The 22568-nt window shown below is 49.0% G+C and overlaps 1 protein-coding gene and 1 non-coding gene across 2 annotated transcripts in view; both read left to right on the plus strand.

Annotated features, from left to right (window-relative positions):
• The window catches only part of KIF13B (kinesin family member 13B), a 156290-nt gene that overhangs the window by 100174 nt on the left and 33548 nt on the right, over nucleotides 1-22568 (plus strand). Inside the window, 10 exon segments of the mRNA XM_049771160.1 lie at nucleotides 5707-5874; nucleotides 7771-7928; nucleotides 9065-9197; nucleotides 14305-14451; nucleotides 14991-15020; nucleotides 16530-16629; nucleotides 17311-17437; nucleotides 18247-18302; nucleotides 19088-19212; nucleotides 20855-21031. Coding sequence (XP_049627117.1) covers nucleotides 5707-5874; nucleotides 7771-7928; nucleotides 9065-9197; nucleotides 14305-14451; nucleotides 14991-15020; nucleotides 16530-16629; nucleotides 17311-17437; nucleotides 18247-18302; nucleotides 19088-19212; nucleotides 20855-21031 — 1221 coding nt within the window.
• Nucleotides 7085-7212, plus strand: LOC126007957 (small nucleolar RNA SNORA51). Its single transcript, XR_007495422.1, has one exon. It is a non-coding gene; the product is annotated as a small nucleolar RNA SNORA51 (small nucleolar RNA).

Raw genomic sequence — 22568 nt, forward strand, 5'->3', positions numbered from 1 at the left:
TTTTTTCTTTTTTTTTTTATTTTGTGGTAACTTTTTTATATTAAATATATTTTTTATTTAAGTAACATGATCATATTTGGGTTACAGTCATAACCAGAACACCCCCCTTCACCAGTGCAACAATACCCTCTCCCCCCTTCCCATCCCCTGCCTATTTTCGAGACAGGCATTCTACTACAGTGATTTGTTTTTAAGTTCAGTAAGTTGTATTATTTTCCTTAGAGTAAAAAAATATAGTAAAGGTGTGATAGTGGCAATCGCCAATGTTTGCATAGGTCCAGAAAAATGGAGAAAATGGGAAAAAAAATCCTTGACTTGATTACAAAAAGGCCTCACCCCAGAAGTTTATTGGCATAAGACAGACTCTGGGTTCCAGGCATACCAGTCTATCCAACTCCAGTCATTCTCAAGGTCCCGGTGAAACTTTTTCACACTTTAGCTATAGTTGGTATCAGACTTTTATATTTAAAGACTCTGGATTCTGTGCATTTCTTTCGTTGATGTCAGGCTGATGTGGAGCATCCTCTAGTTTCAGCATATCATTAAATGCAGAGCGATCTGCTCTGCATGCAGACTGTTGCTGAGTCACCAGGGTGTTGGGAGTACTCTTTGGAGTCAGTCAATGCCAAAGCAGTGGTAGGTTCTCTGCCCATTTTCTAATTTTCAAGACAATTGGTTTCTCTACTAATAGTCAAGCTCCCTAGAAGACTGTTCATTTTCTGATCTTTTTATCTTGAACCCTTGGATTTGAACATACTATGTATGGTCCATGGAACTTGTTGCTATCACCCCTAGTGTTCTCCAAAGGGGACCCACACCACAATGATGAGGGACTTGGGGAGGAAGGTGGGTTTCTGGGGGGGGTGCCAAATGATGATTTTTCTCAGAAAAATAGGTGTCAGGGCAAGTCATTTGGGGACCACATACCCTTCGAGGAAGTTCCAATGGCTTTGCTTTTCTGCAGTTGGCTCATATCCACCCTAACTTCCCAGCATTGGCCTCTTCCTTGCTTGGGGTCAATGATGGTTCCTCCTGCCCATTTTCTGCTCCAGACCCTGAGCTGGTCTGGAGCAGAAATCAAGGGACCCTCCTGATTTCATGGAGATACTTGAAACCCTATTAGAGACCCGGTGCTGTAAAATAATCACCAGATATGTGAGCTCTCCTTATGCACCGTATTTCTACCCCTCTGGCTGGTGGGTCTGTTGCAAGTGGCAAAGGATTAATAAACTAAGCCAGTCAGGAAAGAATCATGGCATCAGTCTGTGCCTTGTGGTATCTCTATGAGCCCCAAACCAGAACTACTCTTTCTTTATTATTATTATTTTGGGAATTATGGGATAACCAAACCTCAACCCAATACCCAAAGAACATCTTATTACACTCATGCAATAATCATTTGTGGAAAAAAGAAGGGGACAAATATCCCCTGTGAGGTATATAGAGGTCTTTGTAATAGTTCTCTTTTGTATCTGTTTTCATTGCCTGCTTTTTTTCTTCCTCTCCCTGCAGGCAACACCTATATTCCCAACTGCAGATCCCTCCCAGGTGTGGATGGGTCTGACCATACATGTGATATTAGCATATGGAATTAGGGGAGAGGTAACACCTCCCCCCCCCCCTTTTTTTATTTTAAGCCACACCTAGTGAGTAGGTGCTCTGAATTCACAAAACACTCTTAGTGGAGCTCTGGGGACCCTATGGGATGGCCAAGATCGAATCTGTGTATATCGCATGCAAGGTAAATGCCCTCTCCACTGTACTATCACTCTAGTCCCCAAAAAACTACTTTAAAAAATTAAATATTGGGGGCCAGAGAGATAGCATGGAGGTAAGGTGTTTGCCTTGCATGCAGAAGGTCAGTGGTTTGAATCCTGGCATTGCATGGTCCCCTGAGCCTGTCAGGAGCGATTTCTGAGCATAGAGCCAGGATTAACCCTGAGCGCTGCTGGATGTGACCCAAAAAAACTCAAATAAATAAATAAATAAATACACTGGGTGTGGCCCTGAAGCAAAACAAACAAAACTAAATATTGATGGAAAGCCAAAGAAACCAGTTGAAGGAACATCTTGATGGGACTGGAACAATAGGACAAGGATAAGGTTTCTTTTTTGGAGAGGGCACACCTGTTTGACGCTCAAGGGTTACTCCTGACTATGTGCTCAGAAATTGCTCCTGGCTTGGGGGGAATCATATGGGACACCAGGGGATTGAACTGCGGTCCGTCCTAGGCTAGCGCTTGCAAGACAGACGCCTTACCTCTAGCACCACCACTCCAACCCCAAGGATAAAGCTCTTACCTTGCCTGTAGCCAACACAGGTCTGATCCCAACATTGTAAGGTTCCCTGAGAACTGAGCCAGGAGTAGCTCTGAGTACTGCTAGGTTGGTCCTCAAATCTAAGCCTTATATTTTCCCTCTGAACCTCCCACCAAAAAATGCCATTAAAAACAAAAGCGTCACCAGCCCCTGAGGAAGGCTGGATTTGCTTTTTTGTGAGGAATCCACTTGTGACTGGCATGTTAATATTTTCAGTTGCATTATAAGTAGTCATTCAAGAAAACCTTCCCTAATATCTCTTCAGCAGCAGTGGAAAGCCAAGCATTGGGCTCTTGTGACACCTTGTGGCCAGTTCGGTTGTTTCACAGAAAACTTGTAAACTGGAAAACAACTTTATAGCACGGGCGGGCGGAGTGTGCATTTGCCTTGCATATAGCTGATCTGTGTTCCATCCCCGCCATCCCACAGGGTCCCCTGAATCCACCAGGAGTGATGCCTGAGTGTAAAGTCAGAAGTAATCCCTAAGTTAGCATTCTGTCTCAGAGAAAGCCTAGTGCAGGCTGGAGCCATACAGTAAATCCTGCCTCTGGGTGGCTCAGTCTCTGAGTCCAGGTGGTTTCTCCCTGAATCTGAGGATGGACCTGTTCCCTCTGGCCTAGGCTCTAGTGTTGGTTTCCTCTGACACATACAAGAAAGGTAGGTGTCAGGACATGGGATTCCCACTGCAATGATGCAGATGCTGAGGACACTACCAGGCTCTCAGATTCCCTCCAGAAGATGTCAGCTGAGAGGGAAACTGCAGTATTGTAGAATCTCCCTAAATGCCATATAGCCTCTCCCGAAAGGGGCAGAGCAATACTACAGTGGGAAGGGTGCTTTTCTTGCATGTGGCTGACCTGGCTTGAATCCCTGGCATTCCAAAGGGCTCCCTAAGCACCTCCAGGAGTGATTCCTTAGCACAGAGCCAGTAAAAAGTTCTGAGCACTGCTGGGTGTAGCTCACAAACAAACAAACAAGGGAATAATTTTTACACACATAATTATAAAAGTTGGTTTTAAAATTTTTTTTTTAGGGGCTGGCGAGGTGGCGCTAGACGTAAGGTGTCTGCCTTGCAAGTGCTAGCCAAGGAAAGATCACGACCGCGGTTCTATCCCCCGGCGTCCCATATGGTCCCCCCAAGCCAGGGGCAATTTCTGAGTGCTTAGCCAGGAGTAACCCCTGAGCATCAAACGGGTGTGGCCCGAAAAATACCAAAAAAAATTATTTTTTTAATTTATTGATTGGTTTTTGGGCCACACCCAGCAGTGCTCAGGGGTTACTCCTGGCTCTGCACTCAGAAATTGCCTTTGGCAAGGTCAGAGGGATAGAATGGATGTAAGGCGTTTGCCTTGCATGACAAAGGACAGTGGTTCGAATCCCTGCATCCCTCGAGCCTGCCAGGAGTGATTTCTGAGCGTAGAGCCAGGAATAACCCCTGAGCGCTGCCAGGTGTGACCCAAAAACCAAAAAAAAAAAAAAGTTTGTATGTCTTTCCCTTAGCCTGTAGAAACTAACTAGATGTCCCCAGTTTGTTGGCATCAGAGTTAGACATGAATATTCATATCTGCTCATCCATATGTACCTGGGAGAAAAGAAAATATAACCATTATTGGTGTTTTTTAAAATATTAGCACCACTGGGACCAGTGCAACAGTATAGCAGGGAGGACACTTGCCTTGCACTTAGCTGACCTGGGTTTGATCCTCAGACTCCCAAAGGGTCTCCTAAGTACTATCAGGAGTGAGTACTGAGCCAGGAGGAAGCCCTGGGTATCATGGGTGAGGACCCATTTCTTCTGGGGAACACTTGGATTTGTTTCACCAGATTCCCCTCCTGTAACATCTCCACAGGTCAGAAGGAGAAGGCACTCAGCACATGCTGTCATTGTTGGGCAGTTGGTCTTGGTGGGTGCCTGTCTCTATCCAAAGAGTCGTGGATCTCTGGGAAAACTCTTTAGAAGAGAACAGAGAACCTGTTCTTTCTGCTTTAAAATGACCCTTTGGTGGGGGGCAGAGAGAGCACATAGGTAGCTGATTCAGGAAAAATAGTGGTTTGAATCCCCGCATCCCATATAGTCTCCCATGCTTTCAGGACTGATTTCTGAGTGCAGAGCCAGGATTAACCCTTGAGCGCTGCTGGGTAGACCCAAAAACCAAAATAAATAAATAAATAAATAAAAATAAAATGACCCTTTGAAGGCCAGAGCGACTGCACACTGGACCGGGCGCTGCCAGCCTGGATTTGATCCCTGGCATCCCATAAGATACCCCAAGCACCACTATAAATGACCTCTGATCGCAGAGCCAGGAGTAAGCCAGGGGTGGCCCAAAAAACAAAAAATAATTTTAATGATCCATTATCATTTGCTGTTTATTGGCACATACACTGATTTCCTACTTTGTTTACCTTTTTTGTTTATTTGGTTGGTTTGGGACATCCCAGTGGTGCTCAGGGCTTACTCCTGGAAGTGCGCTGGGGCCATATGGAGTGCCAGAGATAGAACCCGGCTCAGCTGCTTGCAAATCAAATCTCTTACCCACTATACTGTCTCTGGCTCCTCATTTATCACTAAAAAAAAAAAAAAAAAGATCCATGAGCCGGAGCGGTGGTGCAAGCGCTAAGTCGTCTGCCTTGCCTGTACTAGCCTAGGACAGACCGTGGTTCCATCCCCTGGTGACCCATATGGTCTGGTTACCCAAGTCAGGAGCGATTTCTGAGTAAATAGCCAGGAGTAACCCCTGAGCATCACTGGATGTGGCCCCCAAAAACAAGCAAAGAAAATAGATCCACACCACAATGATCTTAGATTTTTCTGAAGCAGAGTCTCCAAGTTGCATACACCTTGGTGCTCTCCTGCTTTCTCCCCATCCATCGAGGCTGCCACAATCAGAACATAAGGATGATTTATTTATTTTAAACATCTTTTATTATTATTATTACACTCACAGCTTAGTCACTGCATGGTATTGATATTTGAGAACTTCCTTTTAATTAGTTTATTCTTTGGTTTGAGGTTACACCCAGTGATGCTCAGGGCTCACTCCTGGCTCTGCACTCAGGAATCCCTCCTGGAGGTGCTCCAGGAAACCATCTGGGATGCCAGGTATGAAACCCAGGTTGGCTGCATGCAAGGCAAGTGCCTCAAGCCTCAATTATCTCTTTATTCCTAAGCACTGTATTCTTATGAGTCACCTCTTCTTTTTCTTACATGAAGGCAGGTGTAGACTGGGTGGCTCTCTGATGTTCTGACGATGCTAAGAACAGCTCCCACAGTTTCCTGGATGTAGAGTGGCTGGGTTTGGCCACTGTCATTTATTCATTCAAGATTCATGACATCTCAGTCATTCCTTGGGCTGCATCTGTGACCTGGGCCTTCCTTTTCCACAGGTGAAGATCCTGCAGGCCACGGGACTGCCCCAGCACCTGTGCCACTTCGTGTTCTGCAAGTACAGCTTTTGGGACCAGGAGCCGGTCATGGTGGCACCAGAGGTCGACACTTCATCGTCCTCCGTCTCCAAGGAGCCTCAGTGCATGGTGGTCTTTGACCACTGCAGGGTGAGTCCTCTCCGAGCCCAGCCTCTGCCCATAACAGAGGGACTGTATTTTGTTGGACTCATGAATTAGGGTCTCTCCAAGGGGGTTAGTCTCAGAATCTAATCAGGGGAGGTTGATGCCTTCATAGCCAGGAGTTGGGGTGTGTGTGTGTGTGTGTGTGTGTGAGATGTGGTGTGAGAGGAGTGTGTGTGTGTGCACATGTGCACACATGTGTATGTTCTTCTCTATCAACTTTGTATGAAGACACGGGGAAATGGTTGACTAAAAATTGTGAAGAGGGCTAGAGTGATAGTGCAAAGGGGAGGGCTTTTGCCTTGCATGCAGCTAACCTGGGTTTGATCCCTGGCATGCTATAGAGTACTGAGAGGGGCGGGGAGGGAGGGAGGGAGGAAGAAAGGGGGAGAGAAAGAGAGAGAGAGAATTGGAGAGAGAGAGAGAAAGAGAGAGAGAGAGAGAGAGAGAGAGAGAGAGAGAGAGAGAGAGAGAGAGAGAGAGAGAGAGAGAGAGAGAGAGAGAGAGTTGGAACCTGGGGAAAGAATACATCAGACAAGGTGGTTGTCTTTTTTTTTTTTTTTTGGTTTTTGGGCCACACCCAGTGACGCTCAGGGGTTACTCCTGGTTATGCGCTCAGAAGTCGCTCCTGGCTTGGGGGACCATATGGGACGCCGGGGGATCGAACCGCGGTCCGTCCTAGGCTAGCGCAGGCAAGGCAGGCACCTTACCTCCAGCGCCACCGCCCGGCCCCCAAGGTGGTTGTCTTGCATATGACCAACCCAGATTTGATCCCTGACACCCGATATGGCCCCTCTGTGCATTTCCGGGGTGAGCTTTGAGTGAAGAGCCAAAATAAGCCCTGATTACATTCAAATGTGGCCCAAGAACCAGAAGGAAAGGAAGGGAGGGAGGGAGGGAGGGAAGGGAAGAGAGAGGGAGAAAGGAATTGTATGACCTCAAAAAGCAAGCCATGGGGCCGGGCAGTGGTGCTAGAGGTAAGGTGCCTGCCTTGCCTGCGCTAGCCTTGGACGGACCGCGGTTCGATCCCCCGTGTCCCGTATGGTCCCCAAGCCAGGAGCAACTTCTGAGAACATAGCCAGGAGTAACCCCTGAGCGTTACCGGGTGTGGCCCCAAAACAAAACAAAACAAAAACAAAAAACAAAAAGCAAGCCATATAAAAAAATCAAAAAAAAAAAAAAAGAAAAGAAAAGATAAGGCCTCCCAATGCTTACCACAGGCTGTGTTCTTTATACTGACTGTATAGAAAGAGTACAGTAAATGCACCCCATATACACCTCAACCCGGCCCTTTGCCTGGTCTGTATTGTGAATGGGGGGACAAAAAAAAAAAGAGGCAAGCCATGCCTTGGGTCACCTGGCTGGTGTGTTTCCTGGAAGCAGGTGGGTCATCATCGGGCATTGGGCTGACCACTGTTAGCTGTGCCCTTGGGGGACATCAGGAAACAAAGCCAGTGTCAAGAGCCAAGGGAAAGTGGGATTCAAGGTGGCAGAAGCTGGGCCGGGCATGATGCGCTGGGCAAATGCAGGGTGCAACATGGCTAGGTGTGTCTTGTCGGGGGATAAAAAGACACACCCCAAAGACACCATCACATACCAACGACTCCAGAGCTTCGATGATAGGAGGGAAAGAGGGACCACAAAAGGCAGCCTTGTTCATGGGTTTGCAAGAAGAGCTGCTGGGTAGGTTTTCTGCACTGCTGAGAAAATACAAGGTCTCGGGTCCTGTTTCCATGGCTCCATAAAGGCTGAGTCACAGGGAGAAGGTCCAGTCATGGCTGGGCCGGAGGCAGGGAGAAGCTACCGGATTGCAGTGCCTGAACCTCCTCTGGGCTCCTCGACCCCTGGCGAGTCTGACACTGCCTGTCCTCTGCTGCCTCATAGGAGTTCTCTGTCAGCCTCACAGAGGACTGTGTGGAGCACCTATCTGAGGGCGCCCTGGCCATCGAGGTCTATGGCCACAAGATGAACGACCCACGAAGAAACTCAGCCCTATGGGACCTGGGAATCATACAGGCCAAGACGCGCAGCCTGCGGGACAGGTAAGGGCCCTCGAACCTCCGGAGCAAAGGCGGTCTGGCTGCAGTGAAATGTGTGGGTCTGGCTGAAAACCCCCTCAGATTATTGACCGTGGAGGTCAAAGCCACTCTCAAATTGGGTTTGCTATTTTTGTTTTATTACAAATTTCTTTTTCTCTTGATTTGTTTTTGTTTTGGGTTCCCCTCTGGCAGTTCTAGGGACATACTCCCAGCTCTGCTCAGGGGATGCTGCAGTGCTGGGGGCTTGAACCCAGGGCTTCTGAGAGCTCCTGTGTGTGCTAGCCCTTGAGCTCTCTCCTTGGCCCACAAAGTCCTTTGGATATGACATCAGTGATGGAAAGATGTTCATCTTCTTTCTCCTCCTCCTCTTCCTTCCTCTTCCTCTTCTTCCTCCTCTTCCTTCTCCCTCTTCTTGTCCTTCCCCTTTCCCTCCTCCTCCTCTGCCTCCTCCTCCTTTTTCTTCTTACCCCATTTGGCATTTATAGACTTTTAGCACTAGACAATGAGTTTTTTCCATTTTCTTTATTTGGGGGGGCATACCCATTGCACTCAGGAGTTATTACTGGCTCAGGAGACCCTATGGGATGCCCGGGATCTATCGGCCGCATGCAAGACAACTCCGCATTGTGCTCTGGCTCTGGCCCGAACAGTTAGACTGGTTTTTTTTACTTCTCTTATAGACCTGAGCAAGGGTACTTGTCAGGCCACTAAAGCTTTAGTACTATCTTTTCTTTTCATTACACATCTGAGTTCAATGATTTGAAATAGGTTTGTAGCAATCATAGTTTTTCAATGACTTGAAGCAGGTACTTTGACTATTATTCTGTTTATTTAACTTTACCTTCAATTAGACTTGCCAACATGTCCTTCAATGTTACTGAGTTAAGGGTGCTTCTTTTGAGGGGAATTGGGGCTCCAGTGCTCAGGATATGTTTCTGGCTGGTGCTGTGCTCCAGGGCCACTCCTGTTGGTGAGAGGGGACCTTGCCAGGCTGGTCCCCAACTATATACTGTCACTCTAGCCCTCAAGTCATTCTTTCTGGAGTTCATTCTTGTTCAGTTTCACGCATGGCACCAAAGCCACCTACATCGAAACAGAAATGTTAGATTTCCTCCAAAATGTTCAAATCTGTTTTCTAGATGGAGTGAAGTGACCAGGAAGGTAGAATTCTGGGTCCAGATCCTGGAGCAGAATGAGAATGGGGAGTATTGTCCCGTGGAAGTGGTTCCTGCCAAAGACGTGCCCACTGGAGGGATCTTCCAGCTTCGCCAGGTAATGGAGCCACTCCGGAACTGGAACTGGAACCGGAACCTTATACCCCTCACACTAAACACTAGGTTCTTGATAGCAGAGACTTGGTGATGAGTTCTAGATGGGCCAGTTTCCTCACCAGTGTCCTTGGGACCTGAGTGAGAGCACAGCATGGAGCGCACTTTCCTTGAACGCAGCCGGCCTGGATTCGATCCCCAGCATCAGATAGGGTCTCCTGAGCCTGCCAGGAGTCATTCCTTAGTACAGAACCAGGAGTCACCCCTGAGCACCACTAGGGGGTGTGGCTCCAAAAGCAAATAAATGAATAAATAAATAAATAGAATATTTGGGCAGAATTCTTTTTGGGAAATGGTCTTAAATGGGGCCCTTTCCATTCATTCACCTGGTTATTGAAAACTGCAGCCTATGGGTGACTTCTAGGCTTTGAGACACAGCCCAGTACAGGAGTCAGGCTAGAAAGGTAGTGTTGGCAGGATTCACAGCAAGATAGAGGGAGCAGCTGAAGAACAGTCTGCTCAGGTATTTAAGTCTCTAAGTGTTCTAGGAAGGGGAAGATGATTAACACCTTTAGCTCTCTCTGGTTTTATTTTTATTCTTTTTCTCACAAATTTACTCCTGGACAGGATGGAACCAAATGCAGAAAGAAGTGAGCACTTATGGTAGTTGGATGTGTGTGTGCTTTTGTAGACACACACACACACACACACACACACACACACACACACATACCATGACGGAACCAAATGCAGAAAGAAGTGAGCACTTATGGTAGTTGGGTGTGTGTGTGCTTTTGTAGACACACACACACACACACACACACACACACACACCATGTCAAGCTTCAAGCTTTGAGAGTGCAAAAAACAGCTTTTTTTGGCCATCTGTGAAAACTATATATACCTTCTCTGAGCAGCTCCTAGGAGGCAGGTAATTTTCTGTGGTTCGTTATAAATGGGATAGTTAAGTATCTGTCACGGTTCTGATGACCCTCACTAAATGCAGGTATTCAGAGTGGTGCAGGTTAATAGGAAAATTCTTTTTTGAATGATGAGTGTTTTTATGTGGCTATAGAGAGATTCATACAAAGTCTGGAAAGATTTCTTCTCCTCCTCCTTTACCTCTTTCTTCTCCACCTCCTCCTCATCTTCCTTCACCTCCTCCTTCATTTTTTTTTTTTGAGGGGGCCACACCTTATGCACTTGGGCAGGGGTGGCGAACACGCAGCTCTCAAGCCGCATGCGGCTCCCAGCCAAAATGAATGCGGCTCTTTGCCTCTTATCATTATTTTGTGTACTGTGGCTCTTTGCCAAGTTTGGATTTTGTTCTGCTGCTTCTGAGGAGGGACCTCTGAGGAGAGATCTCCAAGCGCGTATTCCTGCCCCTAGGCTGCGGCATCCCATCTCCCATCCCTCAGAAAAAACTGCACAGACCTGCAAGCAAGGGGGGAGGGGGATGACACACCGTGTGTCATATGTTGTGCACATCTTATTTTTTTTTTTTTTGGTTTTTGGGCCACACTCGGTGGTGCTCAGGGGTTACTCCTGGCTGGCTGCTCAGAAATAGCTCCTGGCAGGCACGGGGGACCATATGGGACACCGGGATTTGAACTAACCACCTTTGATCCTGGATCGGCTGCTTGCAAGGCAAATACCGCTGTGCTATCTCTCCGGGCCCTGTGGCACATCTTACCGTTAGTTCTTAGTGTGGAGGATACAGCACACCCTCACCATCACTGCAGGATTTTTACCCTCACTCAAAATGGCAAAATGCAATATGTGTTTAACATATTATTGTTAAAATTAGATGCTTCTGTGTGAGTGTTTGTCTGTTTTGTCAGGTCACTGTGTGGTGTGGCTCTCTGACTCTCACAGTTTAAAATTTTGGCTCTTTGTTTTGAACTTGTTTGCCACCCCTGCACTTGGGTAATTCCTGGCTCTGCACTTAGGAATTACTCCTGGGCCCGGAGAGAGAGCACAGCGGCATTTGCCTTGTAAGCAGCCGATCCAGGACCAAAGGTGGTTGGTTCGAATCCCGGTGTCCCATATGGTCCCCCGTGCCTGCCAGGAGCTATTTCTGAGCAGACAGCCAGGAGTAACCCCTGAGCACCGCCGGGTGTGGCCCAAAAACCAAAAAAAAAAAAAAAAGGAATTACTCCTGGTGGACTCCAGGGAACATATCCTTATAGGTTACAGGGATCAAACCCAAGTCAGCTGTGTTTTGTTTTGTTTTGGGCTACACCTGATGACACTTCAGGGTTATTCTTGGCTATGAACTCAGAAATCGCTCCTGGCTTGGGGGCCCATATGGGACACCAGGGCTCGAACCCAGGTCTGTCCTGGGCAGCCACATGCAAGGCAATCACCCTACTGCTGTGCTGTCGCTACATTGCTCCGGCCCCCAGAAAAGATTTCTTAAAACATGAAAGGCAAAAAGGAAGTACTTCCAGTTGAAGTACTACAGCTGCCTGTGACCTTTCTCCGAGGGCCTGGGCTGGCATTTGAGTTTGGAGCCTCTTGTCCTCTGAAAGAAAAGTAGGAGAGGAAAACTGGTGAGGTTCATCTGCAGTGGCCATTCTTGTAGTTAAAAAGGTTGAATAGTAGTAGTTGAAGAAGTTCAATTTAGGACCAGAGAAAAATAGCACAGTGGGGAGGGCACTTGCCTTGCATGGGACCAACCTAGGTTCAATCCCTTGGAACCCCACGGGTCCTTTGAGCACTGCCACAGATGATCCCTAAGTGCAGAGTGATGAGTAACCCCTGAGCACTGCCGGATGTTGCCCAAAGGACCAAAAAAAGAAAAAAAAAAAAGGATTCAGGAATGTAAACAGTGTAATAGTTTAAATTTTTTAAAGGGCCTCTGAGGGGTACCTTCTATTCTCAGACCTCCTTCCTCCCTGTCCTTCCTCTCACCTGAACCCTCACCCCAGGTTGCTTGCTCTCCAATACTTTCTGTCTAGATAAGGAGAACAAAAAGATAGTTCAATGACAAAACTCTTTTGGACCATTAAAATGTGTTCTGAATCATTCCTTCCACAGAATATCTGATGTATAGTTCTCAGGAAATAAATATTCAATCAAAGGACATGTTACTCCTCTCTTTAGATCTAGCTTGATAGGGTCAACCGTTTACCAAAACTGATTTTCCTGATAAAGTAAAACTCTCAGAGATTAAGATCTAGCTGAAGAAGAACTGATCTGAAATTGTGTATTCAAATTCTATTTTTCACAGTTTCCTTTATGTTCCCTAACTGTCAAGAGAGCAACTTTGGAATCATTAATTTAAAAACACTGAGAATCATCTTTTAAAACATGAACAAAGGGCCCAGAGAGATAGCACAGGGGCATTTGCCTTGCAAGCAGCTGATCCAGGACCAAAAGTGGTTGGTTCGAATCCCGGTGTCCCATATGGTCCCCCGTGCCTGCCAGGAGCTATTTCTCAGCAGACAGCTAGGAGTAACCCCTGAGCACCGCCTGGTGTGGCCCAAAAACCAAAAACCAGAAAAAAAAAAAAAAACAACCTTGAACAAAGGGGGCCGGAGAGATAGCATGAGGTAAAGCATTTGCCTTTCATGCAGAAGGTCGGTGGTTTGAATCCCAGCATCCCATATGGTCCTCCGAGCCTGCCAGGAGCGATTTCTGAACATAGAGCCTGGAGGCCAGGAGTAACCCCTGAGCGCTGTCAAGTGTGACCCAAAAACAAAAACAGGAAAAAAAAAAAAAAGCCTTGAACAAAGTCACAGTATTATTCTAAAACCTGCTTGAGAAAGAGGAACAGTACCTCTTACCAATTCTTCAGGTTATAGCTTTACTACAAATTGCTTTGGAGCATTAGACCAGTTACTACTACCCAGGTTAGTAGCAATTCTTATTCTTTTTTTTTTTTTTTTTTTGGTTTTTGGGTCACACTTAGCGACCATAAGGGGTTATTCCTGGCTCTATGCTCAGAAATCGCTCCTGGCAGGCTTGGGGGACATATAGGATGCCAGGATTTGAACCACTGTCCTTCTGCATGCAAGGCAAACACCCTACCTCCACGCTGTCTCTCCGGCCTGTCAATTTTTATTCTTTGTTTGTTTGTTTGTTTTTGTTTTTGTTTTCTTGGGTCACATCGGGCAGCGCTCAGGGGTTACTACTGGCTCTATGCTCAAAAATCGCCTCTGGCAGGCACAGGGGGCCATATGGGATGCCGGGATTCGAACCACCATCCTTCTGCATGAAAGACAAAAACGTTTTTGCCTTACCTTACCTCCATGCTATCTCTCCGGTCCCTCAATTCTTATTCTCTTTTTCTTTTTTTTTTTTGGTTTTTGGTTTTTGGGTCACACCCGGTAGCACTCACGGGTTACTCCTGGCTCTACGCTCAGGAGTACATTGGTGGTGGGAATGTTTCACTGGTGAAGGGGGGTGTTCTTTACATGACTGAAACCTAATCACAATCATATTTGTAATCAAGATGTTTAAATAAAGAAAAAAATGCAAAAAAAAAAAAAAAAAAAGAAATCGCCCCCAGCAGGTTTGGTGGACCATATGGGATGACGGGATTTGAACCATGGTCCTTTTGCATGCAAGGCAAATGCCTTACCGCTGTGCTATCTCTCCATGCCCCCCCCAGTACTTTTTCCAGTGGATAATCCCACTGACATTGCCCAGAAAGAATGCTTTTTTGGCCACACCCGGTGACACTCAGGATTACTCCTGGCTATGAGCTCAGAAATCACTCCTGGCTTGGGGGACGATGGGGGATCGAACCACGGTTCATCCTAGGCTGGGGCATGCAAGACAGACACCTTATGGCTCCCACCACCGCTCCAGCCCCCTGGACAGAATGCTTTATTTCTAGCCCTGAAACTTGCCTTGTCAAGAAACTTGACCTTGCTGTCTTTATTGGGTCCTGAACATTTTTGGAGCATCCCACATCTCGACATTTCCTCATTCACATGTTTTCTTTCCCTATGTTCATCTGGCTGAAACACTCATGGGCTCTGTGGTATTTGGTTCTGTGTACTTTTCTCCTTTTCTCCTTAAGTCCTGATCCCCCACCCATTTGCCGTTCCCTGGTCGGCCAGCAGGGGTCTCTCTAGCCCGCACTCAGGCTTGTGTCCCTGCAGGGCCAGTCGCGGAGAGTACAAGTGGCCGTGCGTTCCGTGCAGGAGTCGGGCACACTCCCACTCATGGAAGAGTGTGTCCTGTCCGTGGGCATCGGCTGCGTCAGGGTCCGGCCTGCCCGGCTCCCCAGGGCCCACGACACCTACCATGTGAGTTTCTCAGTCTATCCCATTCCTCTGGAGAGCCTAAGTCTCCAAAACTGTTCACCCAGGTCCCCTGCAGGTGGAGGGTTAAATGTGGGGATGCCCCCTCCCAAAAGTGCCTGCCCTCCCCCACATCCACCCTTGTGGAGCCCCTGCTGGCCTGGGAAGTTGGTACCAGCAGGAGTCTGATTGCCCCGGGAGGGGATGTGGGCCCAGCAGGGAATGCATTGTACCTGCTCCTGAAAAGGTCAGAGGGAGCTATGAGTTCCTTGTAGCTTTTCCAAGGTTTGACTCCAGAGCTCTGAACAGCACAAAGCCAGAGCCCAGAGCGGAAATGGCCTACATACTGTCCACTGGGAAACAGTTGCAGAAATGAGCCCATGTCAGGCTCAGCCTCCTTGGGGAGAAAGGGACATTTGGGTGGGGTCCTGGGGTGTGGATTGCTCAGGGCAGGCACACAGATCCTAAACCTATTCCTGGGCATTCTCACTGCCTTCCCCTCCCCCTTATTTGGCTTCTGTATAATCTCTCCCTGTTCTTCTCAGGAGGAAGAGGAGGACATGGACAGCTACCAGGTAACTCCTTCCCTTTTGGTGCCTCAAATATGCCTGATGGACGTGCCCAGCGATGCCTTCTTATCTTTGGCCATACTGATGTGTTGATGCTTAAGAACCACACTCCAGGGGTGGAAGCAAGAGCACAGCAGGGAATGTATTCGTGCACATGGCTGAACTGGGTTTGATCCTGGGCATCAAACCCAGCCCCACCAGGATTGATTCCTGAGCACTGTCCCAAAATAAAACAAAAACAAAAACAGAATTGAGTGTCCACAGACTCCACGATTAACAGCCACCCAGTGTGTGGGACTTCACAACTTTCCAGAGCTGGGGCTCCTCCTTTGGCACCCCTGCTGATCCCTTGGCCTCCCTGAACCTCTTCTTTTTTGTTGTTATTGTTGTTCTTTTTTGTTTTTTGGGGGGTGCCATACCCAGTGACACTCAGTGGTTATTTCTGTCTATGTGCTCAGAAATCACACCTGGCTTTGGGGGACCATGGGATGTCCAGGGATAGAACAGAGGTCCATCCTAGGTCAGTCGTGTGCAAGGCAAACGCCCTACCACTGTGCTATCACACCCCTTCTTTCCCACTTCCCAGCACTGCAGTAGCCTTGGGGCTGGGTCCATCCCCTTCCCTGCTTCTCACCCCATCACAGTTTTCAGATCTGCCCTTCTGATCTTGTTAGTCTCTTTAGTCATCATTTGGGGCCTGATGATGTCATCCAGCACAGCCACACTCCTGCGTTCTCGCAGTGCTAATTTAATCAGAACGTCTGCCCGCCTGGATGCCCTTGACTAAAGGTCGAACATCACAGGGCCCAATGGTGCCCCTGGCATTGGGGCATTCCTCAGCTGATGCCCCTCCATTCATTACTGCTTCCGGGATAGGGTCTTTCAATCACTGAAGGTTCTTGTAGTCGGCCTGTCACATATTGCTCTGCCTTGTCCACAAGAATGCCAGAAGCCCTTTGGTGAAGTGCCTTGGTGAGAGCCAGGCACCGTGCAGCCAGCATTCATGCCATCAGGCTCTGCTGCCTGTAACTTCATTACCCGGGAACTGAAGCCAGATGTTCGTCTGGGGGAGAGTGGAGTCTTTAGTCTGTGCTACTCCCTGCTGGTCTCCCAAAATAAGCTCGAGGAAACAGGGGGGTGGGTGGAAGAGTGGGAGGCTGGGGAAATGGGTGGGTGGGTGGGCTGGGGTGAAATAGGTATTTATTTAACTGATGGTGGAGGCCAGAGAAGCTGAGCAGTGCTTGGATTTTTATGCTCCACAGAGACCCATGGAGCATCTTCATTAGGAGTTTAGGGACTTGGACCCTGAGCCACCAGAAACCAAAAGGGCCCAGGATTGGGTCTCAGCTATTTAGCCCAGGAACACACCTGTCCCTGCCATTACTTTCAGGCCTGAAGTGGGGCTGGGTCCAGCTGGAGGTGGGAAGCCAGACCAGGTGCCTTACATGGTAGAGCAAATTGAGGTCATGCCTCGGTGACCGATATCCTGTAGCCCATGACTTTTTTGTCTTCTAGGATCGAGACTTAGAGCGATTGCGTAGGAAATGGCTTAACGTGCTGACCAAGCGTCAGGAGTACCTGGACGAGCAGCTGCAGAAGCTGGTCAGCAAACCTGGTAGGGCCTGCACATCCCATGTCCCTTCCCTTCCTTCCATCCTGATCAGGGACTGGCAGGGTCTAGACACGGGTCTTCCAGGGCCATATCCACTCTCTTTGCCTTTTTATTTAACGGGGGTGCATGTTTTATTGCGAGAGGCTTTGATTCCCACTGGTTCAGTTCAAGGTCCAAGGAGGCAGCACTGTTGCTTGGGTCACTCCGGTGAGCCCTGAGACAGTCTCCAGAGCTGTGCCTGATGGAGCTGGAAACAGAACTCACTTTGGCTGGGTCCAGGTGTCATTGACCCAACCACCATGGTGGGCTTTGAGGCTTTCTCCCTCCAGCACAGGAAAATAGTGTGTGAACCCCAGTCATGGACCCCCGAGAGCCTCATCTAGGAGGACGGTGCTGCAGGTGTTGGAGTTCTAGCCAAGAGGACTTAGCCCCATGCCTCTTATCCTCAGTACCCCATCTCTCTGGCTTCTCTCCTGTTTCCTGTCCTGGATTTTGTGATCACTGGTCTCAGGAGTCATTTTCTAGGAAACCCTCTTGGACCATGCACTGAAAGTCCATGCTGATATGGTGTGCTGGGCTGAGAACCTAGGGCTCCCAGGCAATCTGTGATCACCCCAACTATTGGAGCCAATATTGGTTTGACTCCTCAAACCCTGCCTCTGATCCTCCTTCCCGGCATTGCAGATAAGTCAGAGGATGATGCCGACAGAGAGGCCCAGCTCCTGGAGATGCGGCTGACCCTGACAGAGGAGCGAAATGCAGTCATGGTACCCTCAGCCGGCAGTGGCATTCCTGGGGCCCCTGCAGAATGGTAGGTGGACCTGGTGCTGAGGGCCCCTGCTGTGTGCAGGTGAACCTGGTTCCCACCCAGTGAGCGGGGATGGGGTGGGAGAGTGAGGATTCCACACAGCATAAGGGGAGAGGTGGGTGAGCTGCATGACGTGGCCACTTACAAGCCATAGTAGGCTAAAGCTGGGCCATTTTATGAGCAAATATTGCTGTGGGCCTGGGCAGGGAAGATAGCTGGGAATCTAGACCATTATTTAGTGACCCCCTACTTGGCATTGTGAATCGAGAATGCACTTTCCCTGGGCTAGTCCCTCCCAGTTTCTTTGGTCCTCACAGAATTGCCTGTCCAGGAGTCGAGAAATACATTAAACAAGGGTGCTTGGGTTTTGTGTGTGTGTGTGTGTGTAAACAAGGGTGCTTGGGTTGTGTGTGTGTGTGTGTGTGTGTGTGTGTGTGTGTGTGTGTGTGTGTGTTCCTGTCTCTGAGCTCAGAAATGAGCTCCTGGCAGGCTTGATCCTATGGGATGCTAGGGATCAAATTCGGGTCGTTCATGTGCAAAGCAAATGCTCTCCCACTGTGCTATCACTCTGGCCCCAAGAGTGTTTGAGTTTTAGGCAGGTGAGACTGTCCTGTGTGCTGGGGCAGATGTGGAGAATCTGGTAGCAGAGCTGGGCCTCCTATAGGGAACCCCCAGGAGAAGTTGCAGCATGTGCTGGGCCCAGAGGGAGACTTTGGCAGGTTGGACCCAGAGGAGGCTCAAGCTCTGCCTTCAGTAGCCAGAAGAGGGAAAGTGGGACCCTGCTCTGAGGTGCCTTTGTCCCTGTGTTGTAGGACTCCCGTGCCTGGCATGGAAACGCACATCCCGGTCATCTTCCTGGACTTAAATGGTAGGTCATAGGGGCTTCCCAGAGGGTCTCCTGGTGGGCAACATGGGGCTCTGGCCTAGCCTGCAGTCAGGGTGTCATTGTGAGGAAGTGAATGCTGGGTGACCGTGACTATCTTCTGGAGTCGCTTCTCCCCGGAGTGTTGCCCTGGTTCCATTCTGCTCCTCATTGTTTGGGTGTCAGAGGGTGTGTGTGTGCGTGCATGTGTGCACATGTGTACATTTGTGTATGCTTGTGTGTATACCCACATGTGCTTGTGTATATGTGCTCGTGTGCACACATGCATGCACATTGTGTGTGTGTGCACGTACATATGTGTGTGCACTTGTGTGTGCAGGAGGGTAAGAATGCTCACAGGACTCCAGAAGTCGTGCTAATATGGACATCCCAAGCCATGTGGCATCTTTCCTCCCCGTTTCCTCCTAGCCTCTGCCCTGGAAGAGTTAATGCTGAGTCTCTGGCAAAGAAGCCCGTCCTGCTGCCTTGTTGGCTGATGGCTTCTGCTTCCCAATGAGCTGAGCAGATAGTAGGGTTAGGTTAGGATCTCGTCACTGGCATTTGTGGGCTAACCTGGTGTGGGTTCAGAGCTGCTCATTTCTGAGACCCTTCCTTCTCTCCTTTTTTGGTGAACAGTTAACAGTCCCCAATTGAAGCAGGTCAGTTGTTAGGGCCCAACGCCAATGAAACTGCTGTCTTTCTTGAGGAAGGCCATGCCTTGTATAGGGTCACTGAGCCACCAAGGCAGTCCTTTCTACCATCTCTGTCCTAAATACTCCTTCTCTGTCCAGCTGATGATTTCAGCTCCCAAGATAACCTCGATGACCCTGAGGCCGGAGGCTGGGACGCAACCCTAGCAGGGGAGGAGGAGGAGGAGTTCTTTGAGCTGCAGATTGTGAAGGATGTTGATGGAGAGGTGAGTACAGCTGGGTCCAGCCTCTCCCAGAACCTTCAAACTGGCCTTGAGGCTACTGGCTCAGTGCTCACACATCTCATGAACCTTTACTGGGAAGGACTGAGAGGACTCAGGGCAGGATGGGACTTGAACTTTGACCCTCCTCATCACTTGGGCATGTCTCTTCTCACGGGCACTTGACAGAGGCATCTGTCTTGAAGGGTCTTTTGAAGAGGGACTGAAAGAAAGAACATGATCATGGCCAAGGTTTGCTGTTGGGTGCATAGGGGAATTTTGACTTTGACTCTGAGGCTGGTGGCTAGGTTTGCTGTGATACACCTTCACCTGGGTTACTTCTGGTTGTGCTGCAGACTGAGGGAAGAGGAAGCAGGCAGATTTGATGGAGACCTGTTCTGCGCAGCAGGTCAGAGAAGTTCAGAAGCCTGGCCCCTGAGGAAATCAAAGGGCCTGGCATGACAGCCCAGTGTGCTCTGTGATCAGGTGCTAGGTGCTGGGCTATGGGGAGTGGAGTCAAAAATTTGGGACCTCAGGCTGACGGGGCATTTCCTGTCCTGTGGAACTGTGGGGTGTTGTCTCCACCCAGGATGGCCCCTGGCTGAAGCTGTGGAGAAGGCAGAGCTTCTACTGTTGCTTCCTCACGATTGGCTCAGCAAGAAAATTAATTCTGTCCATGTTGTGAGCAAGGCAGGAAAAGTGACAAAATGTCCACAGTTGATGAATGTAGATGAGAGAGAGAGAGAGAGATAGAGAGACATCTATTGTACTGACTTTGCCGTTTTTCTGTTTAACGATTTTTCCAAATTAAAAAAAAAAAGGGGGGGGGGCGGAGATATAGCATGGATGTAAGGTGTTTGCCTTGCATGCAGAAGGTGGTGGTTCAAATACCAGCATCCCATATGGTCCCCTGAGCCTGCCAGGAGTGATTTCTGAGCATGGCGCCAGGAGTAACCCCTGAGCGCTGCCGGGTGTGACCCAAAAACTCAAAAACCAAAAACCAAAAAAATAAATAAATAAATAAATAAATAAATAAATAAATAAATAAATAAATAATTAAAAAGAAAGGGAAAGGGGCCCGGAGAGATAGCACAGCGGCGTTTGCCTTGCAAGCAGCCGATTCAGGACCAAAGGTGGTTGGTTCGAATCCCGGTGTCCCATATGGTCCCCCGTGCCTGCCAGGAGCTATTTCTGAGCAGACAGCCGGGTGTGGCCCAAAAACCGAAAGAAAAAAAAAAGAAAGGGAAAGGAAAGAAAAGAAAAGAAAAGAAGAAGTCAGGGACTAGAGAGATAATACAGCAGGAATAATATACTTATCTTGCACACTTCAGACTGTGCAAGTTCAATCAATCCCTGGGGTAAATACCTGGCATCCCATAGGGTCCCCTGAGCACTTGAATGCAGAGCCAGGAGGGAACCCTGAGCACCTCTGGGTGTGGCCCCAAAATAAATAAATAATAAATAATAAAATAAAGAAAACAATGAAAGCACCAGCCAAGGCTGCCCTATTCCTCCCATTTGGTAATGGGGAGGTACCATACCTGCTCCCCAAAGCCTCAGGGAGAGGGACCATGGTAGAAGCATAAAGGGTGTCTGAAGGCTATTAGGTTCTGGCTGGGGGAAGACCAGGCCCTCTGCTCGCCCACAGGCCAAGGTGGAAGCTTCGTGGGACTCTGCGGTACATGGCTGCCCACAGCTCAGCAGAGGCACTGCAGCCAGCGAGCGCGTGTTCTTGATCGTGCGTGTCACGGTGCAACTCAGCCACCCAGCCAACATGCAGCTAGTTTTGCGCAAGCGTGTCTGCGTCCACGTGCATGGCCGGCAGGTGAGACTTCGATCTGCGGGGCTCTGGCTGCCTGTCTTGTAGTCTTGTGTTTCTAGCCTATAGTCGCCCTCACCACTCCAATCGCTGCACCCTTGTCTTTGCTCTGAGCTGGTATTATCTTAAATTCAAGTGACTTGGGCTAACGAAGTTGGATTTCTTCAAGGGGAGCAATTTCAGACCTCTTTGGCTACACTGCCCCCCATCCCATCCCTCCTGTGTGGAAGCTTGGCCAGAGGTCACCAGGTACCTTAATGGTTTCTCTGTCCCACATGAGAAGGGAGATGGTCACTCCCTTTCCCCAACCCTGAGATGTTGAAGGTCCCTGAGCACATGCTCTAGCCTGGCTGTTTTCAGAGTGCTGCAGAGCTATTCCAGATGGAGGAGCCCTGGTACTGGTACCTGCTGGTCTGAGTTTTCTGTAGATGAGACACACATAGAATTGGCTGCAGGGTTTCTGCTTAACCACCACCACTACCACCCCTGCCACCACTCCTACTACAAGTCTCTCTGTTCTTCTCTTCATGGGTTTGGAGAGCGATTCGTCAGGTTCCGAAGTGAAGGACACATCCCCACATCTCCCAAAGATGGGCCCATTCTACATGGGGCCTTTGTGAGCCATGTACAGCTAATGTAGCTACCAGAAGGACACCCTCATATGGTGTCAGCAGGGGCAGGGAAGAGGAACAGAGGGCTCACTTGGGCCTCTGCAGGGAGGACTTGGCATGAGGAGGAGGGGCGAGGAAGAGCTTGGGAAGTGCTGAGCTGTTACTGGTGTTGGCTTTGGGGGTCGGGGAGCCTCAGCCTTCTCTTCAAGCGGTTCCAATAATTTTTTTCAGGGGCCTCCTCAGTATTACCAACGAGCACCAGGATGGAGAGAAATAAATCTTGTCCTTGTGAAAGAGCACAGCCCTGGCTGACAGGGCCCGCGATGTAATCTCCACCCCTAAAAATTAATCTTTAGTTCTAAATGTCACAGCGATATCAGTCTTGAGGATGAGACTGGCGCTAATGCTGCTGGGATTGTGGCTCTGTGGCCGGGCAATCCGGCTTCAATCAAGCTGGATTGGAGCTCGTGCTCACTCCTTCCCAGCCCCCTTCTCAGGGCATAGGGGCCTTAGGGAGGTACCTTGGGAGAGTTTCTGGCCTTGTCAGAGCTCGAGGTTCCTGGCCCAACCTCTGGGTTTAGCCTCTGGGATTTCTGTATTGTCAGTCCAGCCTAGATCCCCAGAAAGCCCTGAAAGTAAGGAGGCATCGTGGGTCACCCACATTCCCCCAGCATTGAATTCGGGTTTTTATTCATAATCAAGCGCAAGCAGTGGCTGCACTTGCCCCCGTGGTTGGAGGGGTTTGATGGTATTTTAGCAAGGCCCAGTTTCCCCTCCCACTTCTCGGGAGTTCATGCTTACAGCCTTATGACTCCAAGATTGTCAAAGTGACAGTTGCACAACTAGAACATAAACCCACGAGTGGTGTCCCTCCTGCACCTCATGACCAGAGTCACCACTGCTGCCTCAGGGACCTCAGTGCAAGGGGAGAG

The sequence above is a fragment of the Suncus etruscus genome, chromosome 4 (assembly GCF_024139225.1).
Source record: "Suncus etruscus isolate mSunEtr1 chromosome 4, mSunEtr1.pri.cur, whole genome shotgun sequence".
NCBI lineage: Eukaryota > Metazoa > Chordata > Mammalia > Eulipotyphla > Soricidae > Suncus > Suncus etruscus.